Source organism: Bison bison, unplaced genomic scaffold (assembly GCF_000754665.1).
Source record: "Bison bison bison isolate TAMUID 2011002044 unplaced genomic scaffold, Bison_UMD1.0 scf7180017864295, whole genome shotgun sequence".
In the NCBI taxonomy this organism is placed as follows: Eukaryota; Metazoa; Chordata; class Mammalia; order Artiodactyla; family Bovidae; genus Bison; species Bison bison.
In genome coordinates this window covers 1473243-1479123 of record NW_011494867.1, presented here as the reverse complement: position 1 = coordinate 1479123, position 5881 = coordinate 1473243, and the positions used below count along the sequence as shown (strand labels likewise).

Sequence of the window (5881 nt, the reverse complement as noted above, 5' to 3'; positions counted from 1 at the left end):
GAGAGTGAAAAAGTTGGCTTAAAACTCAACATTAAGCAGACTAAGATCATGGCATCTGGTCCCATCACTTCATGGAAAATAGATGGGGAAACAGTGGCTGACTTTATTTTGGGGGGCTCCAAAATCACTGCAGATGGCGACTGCAGCCATGAAATTAAAAGACACTCCTTGCTCCTTGGAAGAAAACTAAAAGCAGAGACATTACTTTGCTGACAAAGGTCTGTCTAGTCAAAGCTGTGTTTTTCCAGTAGTCAGGTACAGATGTGAGAGTTGGACCATAAAGAAAGCTGAGTGCCAAAGAATTGATGCTTTTGAACTGTGGTGTTGGATAAGACTCTTGAAAGTGCCTTGGACTGCAAGGAGATCCAACCAGTCAATCCTAAAGGAAATCAGGCCTGAGTATTCATTGGAAGGACCGATGCTGAAGCTCCAATTCTTTGGCCACCTGATGTGAAGAACTGACTCATTGGAAAAGATTCTGATACTGGGAAAGATTGAAGGCAGGAGAAGGGGACGACAGGGGATGAGATGGTTGGATGACATCACCAACTCGATGGACATGAGTTTGAGTAAGCTCTGGGGAGTTTGTGATGGACAGGGAAGCCTGGTGTGCTGCAGTAATGGGGTCGCAAAAAGTCGGACAGGACCGAGCGAATGAACTGAGACTCTCTCCCTTCCTTCCTTTTCTTTTATCAACACCCTGGGGTAATTTCCTCTACTGAGACTTTTATTTCACCATGTTATCAGCTGCTCCTCCGTAGTTTCCCTACACCATCTCCTTCAATGGGAATGTTTCCCTCCCCTACTCTAGATCCAGATCTCTCAGGCTTTCCACAAAGCTCCAGATACAAGAGAACATGATTCACATGCAGTGTATCTAGATACTGGGGAAGTGTTTCCACTGAAGTTGCTACAGTATTCAAGGAAACAAAATCATGTTTTTCCTATCTTTATTGTGATATGTATAACAGTACAGCAATGATTAAATATATATGTGCATTTTTTTAAGTCGAAGATAAAGAATATCACATATCCACTCCTAGTTAAAGACTTGAACATTACCACTAACTCAGAAAGGGACCTCCGCATCCCTTGCTTTTACATTCCTCTCCCCTCCTCCAGGAGGAGCCACTATCCTAACTTTCTGGTAAAGGTTTGTCTATGGTTTTATAACAAAGGTACACTAAATTATGGGTTTTCCTGTGGCTCAGCGGTAAAAAATCTGCCTGCAGTGCAGGAGCCCCAGGAGATGCAGGTTTGATCCCTGGGTTGGGAAGATCCCCTGTAGGAGGAAGTGGCAACCCACTCCTGTATTCTTGCCTGGAAATTCCCATGGACACAGGAGCCTGGTGGGCTATATTCCATAGGGTCACAAAGAGTCAGACACAACTGAAGCAGCTTAGCACAAATGTATAAGGACTTTTTGTAAGTGATATCATGCTATATTCTACCACAACTTTCTTCAGTTGATCAGTTAGTATGAAGAAATGTTTTGAAATTCATCCATGCTAATGTGATGGTTTAAACTCATTCTTTTCCACTGCTGTATAGTAGGCCACTTAGATAACCATGCACGTTACTTACCCCTTCCTCTATCTACGGATATTTTAATTGTCCTTTTAGGAACCTCACCCGTAAACATTCTTGTGCATGTATCCTGAGGCACACAGGTGAGAATATCCTGAGTTAGAGACCTGGGGGTGGAGGGCATTGGTAAATGAAGATTAAATGCCTGAGAGAGAAACTAAAGAGATAGGTGTCCAGGCTTCGGGGGCAGTCCCCCCAAGGACGGCGCCACTATTTACAGAAGTCTCTGGCCTGTTCATTGGTGGTCCATTGGGAATCACTCTAACAGTCATGTTAGAGAGGGTATCTCATCCCTCCCCTTCCTTTGCCCCCATCCCTACCTTTTGGAATGAAAATCCATTTTGCCGAAAGTTTTACTTTTCTTTTTAGTTCAAAAGATTCATTAACAAAAGAAACCACTCGTTACACACACAATAAACAGTTTCAATATTTAATAGAGGATTGACTGATTTCATTTCAATATATAGTCATTAAAAGAAGAGAAAAACAACAGAGAAAAGTAACAGCACATACATCACCAAATTAGGCCAAACAACCTCCAGACTTCAGAAGTGCTGGGAAGTCCCTCGTTAACAGCAATCTGGAGTCCCAGTTGGGAAGAGGTCCCTGGCAGTGCGTCTACCCTACGGGTGAGACTTCAAATTGCAGTTTGGGGAGCTCCTGCTTATAATCCCAGGCTGCCCACTGATGTGAGCATCGGTCTGCCTGCAAAAATGCAGTGATGGTTTTTCTTGAACTTTTACAATGTTGTTTGTTTCACTTCGTGAGTCACAAGATTTTCTGAAACCCTAGGGAGCAGGCCAGACCTCCAAGGGCTCAAGGAAATCCAAGACCCATTCCCTCTCTGATCTAAAGTGCCGCTTGGCTTCCTGGTAACAATTGGTGTGTTTGCAAGCAGGCATGTGGTCCAGGCAGGGTCAGAAGTCAGTCTGCGGCCCGCTCTCCTGCTACTGAAGCCTGAACAAGACTACTTCCATTTTAATTTCCCTAACAAAATCAAAACTTTGGCCTAGCTTCTACCTGAAACTTTCTCTTTGCCCTCATAGCACAGAAGAGCAGACTCAATGGTGCTTCCTGAAGAATTATCCTTCAGGGTGGATGAGAAGCTGACAGTATTTTCTACAAGTACCTTCTTCTCCTTCAAATTCTCCTTTGTCTTCTTCCTCTTCTTTCCAGGCTTCCTTAAACCCAGGTCCTCCTGGTATTAGAGAATCAATACCTGAGACTAATTCACACTAAGATGTGAGCTTACATCTCCCACAAGGTAGTTGTATTTTAAAAGTTGTCCAAGTAAAATTACAAAAATAAAATAAAAATAAACTAGCAAAAGTTGTCCAAGTGAGAGGGAACATCACATTCCAAAGGCACAAACGCTGATGGTGTTTTAGACTCCAGCCAGACCAAGGGGAGCGCAGTTTCTACACTGTTTTGTAATATGGAAATATCTTTGTTTCTAACGTGACTGTCAGTTCCTGAGCTTGTCTAACTTTCTGTTCATTCATTCACAGAAATCTTAAAGAGACTGTCTTCCTTTTATTAAGCCAAGTGTTGAAACTGAAACTGTGTCCCTGAACAAGGAGCTGGAAGAACATGAGCTGGGCATCTTTTTCTTTCAAATCCTTCAGCATGGATTTATTTATGGATACAGGGGAGCAGCACTTCTCTGTTACAAATAGAAAACAACTCCAGTAATCCATCCCACTCCCAATGATACTGTCAAAAATACACCTTTGATAATAACTCTGATAGTTTTATAAAAATGTGTCTCTCTTTGGATCCAAACCTCTTGGCATTGTGACTTAGCAGCCCCTCCCATCAGGAAGTCGAATCTAGGGCTTCCCTGGTGGGCTCGATAGTAAAGAATCCACCTGCCAATGCAGGAGACATGGGTTTGATCCCTAGCCTGGGAAGATCCCCACATACCACAGAACAACTAAGCCTGTGCACCACAACTATTGAGTCTGTGCTCTAGAGCCTGGGAGCCGCAACTACTGAGCCCAACTGCTAAAGCCCACACACCCTAGAGGCTGTGCTTTGCAACAAGAGAAGCCACTGCAATGAGAAGCCCGCTCACTGCAACGAAGAGTAGCCTCCACTCATTGCAACTATAGGAAAGACCTGCACAGCAATGAAGACCCATCACAGCTAAAAATTAAAAAAATAAACAACTTTTTAAAAAAAAAAAAAAGTAGAATCTACATCCCCACCACTTGAACCTGGGCTGGTGCTGTAACTGGCTTTGGCCAATAGAATGTTGAAGTGATCGTGTTTTGGTTCTAAGCCCAGGCTTCGAGAGGCCTTACAAACTTCCACCCCGTCTCTTGGAGCCCTCCTCCACCGGGAGCAAGCTGCGCAAGGGTGCTGGAGAAGGAGAGGTTACATGGACCCGTCATACTGGACCAGCCAGGCCAGCAGCTGTCACAGGGATGAATCCAGCTGAGACCAGAAGAACCACACAGCAAAAGCAGCCCGGACGGCCCATTTACAAAACCATGAGCTAAATAAATGGCTGTGGTCTTAAGCCACTAAGTTCCGGGGTGAACTGTGACAGCAGTAAACAGCTGGGCAAACACTGATCCTTCCTCTTTCCCACTGAACTAAGTACAGAATCTCCCTTTGGATCCCCAAGGCCTTTATCTCTGACACCAACCTCATCTCCATTATCTGGTCCCAGAGTGCTCCCGAGAGAGACTGCAAACTCTAATACCTGTGAGGTCTGCTGCTGCTGCTGCTAAGTCGCTTCAGTCGTGTCCGACTCTGTGCGACCCCATAGACGGCAGCCCACCAGGCCCCTACGTCCATGGGATTTTCCAGGCAAGAACACTGGAGCGGGTTGCCATTTCCTTCTCCAATGCATAACGTGAAAAGTGAAAGTGAAGTCGCTCAGTCGTGTCTGACTCCTAGCGACCCCATGGACTGCAGCCCACCAGGCCCCTCCGTCCATGGGATTTTCCAGGCAAGAGTCCTGGAGTGGGGTGCCATTGCCTTCTCCCTGTGAGGTCTAGTGGGAGCCTAAGAAGTGAGTTGAGCGTGAAGGAGAGACTTCAGGGAACAGGTGAACTTTGTGAAGAAAGGGCAGGCTCTGCTCAGCTGCAGCCTATTTTTATCATATAGGAATAGGACCCCAGTGTTTCCAGAGCCATCCACTTTGTCACATTTTTGGTAAACAGTCCATCTTTTTAAAGATTGGCACATCATTAAAAGTTATTTTTATGCTGTATAGGACAAACTAAATATATTAGCCTAAGAGTTATCAGAAACCCATGTCTCCTGGATGTGACCTGTTTGTTCTGAATTTTTTACACCTTCGCTCTGGGTAAGGTGACCTCTACTTGTCACTGCTTTTCTTTCCGCCTGAACTCATCCCAAATCATTCAACAACAACGTGCTGGGCATTGTTCCAATCACTGAGGAGACAACAATAGGCAGGGGCAGGGAGAGGGGTCAATTGGGAGCTTGGGATGAACATACACTTCTATATATAAGACAGATAACCAACAAGGACCTACTCGATAGCACAGGGAACTCTATTCAATATTCTGTGATAGCCTATATGAGAAAAGAATCTCAAAAACGAGGAATATATTTACATGTGTAAGTGAATCACTCTGCTATACACCAGAAACTAACACAACTATAATTCCATAAAATGAAATTTTTTAAAAAATAGGCAAAATAAATTTGAGCTTATAATCTGGGGAATAAATCTCTGGGGAATAAAATTGTGGTTCATTTCTACTCCTTTTAATCTTTTATTTATTCTTGATGTTTTTAAACCTAGAACATTTTTAAGTTAAAAAAGAAGAATCAACAAGGACAGGTTGCACACTGAAAATAAGGCTTTTCTTGAGCTAATCATAGGGTAGTACTATTTTCATCTTTGAAGTCTTTTGTTCCCTGTAGCTATAGGGGCTACAGCATAAGTTCTCCCTTATAGGTTATACATGCTCTGGCAGACCCCCATGCAGAGGCGATTCACTGTATTAGTAATAAAGTATTAGTAATAAAGCTTAATCTTCAGGGACCCCTGACTCACACAAGACATCTTCCAAAGCCCTATACCTAATGTTTTCCTCAACATTTATAAATATAAAAATTTTCAAATACTCAGAAATGTCAGTAGAGTTATGCTGTGAACATCTGAATAGTCACCACCTACATTCTACACCTAACAATTCACCATATTTTATCATATACTTATCAGTTCAGCCATTCTTCTTCCTACCGGTGATCCATCCTTATTTTTTATGCATTTAGAAGAAAATTTCAAACATCAACACAATTCATCACTAAA

The 5881-nt window shown here is 43.3% G+C and overlaps 1 protein-coding gene across 4 annotated transcripts in view; it reads left to right on the top strand.

Moving 5' to 3' along the window:
* The window catches only part of MLKL (mixed lineage kinase domain-like), a 23690-nt gene extending 20231 nt beyond the window's left edge, over window positions 1-3459 (top strand). For all 4 annotated transcript variants that reach the window (XM_010850736.1, XM_010850738.1, XM_010850735.1 and 1 more), the window contains one exon: window positions 3096-3459. In XM_010850736.1, coding sequence (XP_010849038.1) covers window positions 3096-3127 — 32 coding nt within the window. In that variant the 3' untranslated portion in view covers window positions 3128-3459. The remainder of the gene's footprint in view (window positions 1-3095) is intronic.
* Window positions 3460-5881: the final 2422 nt, after the last annotated feature.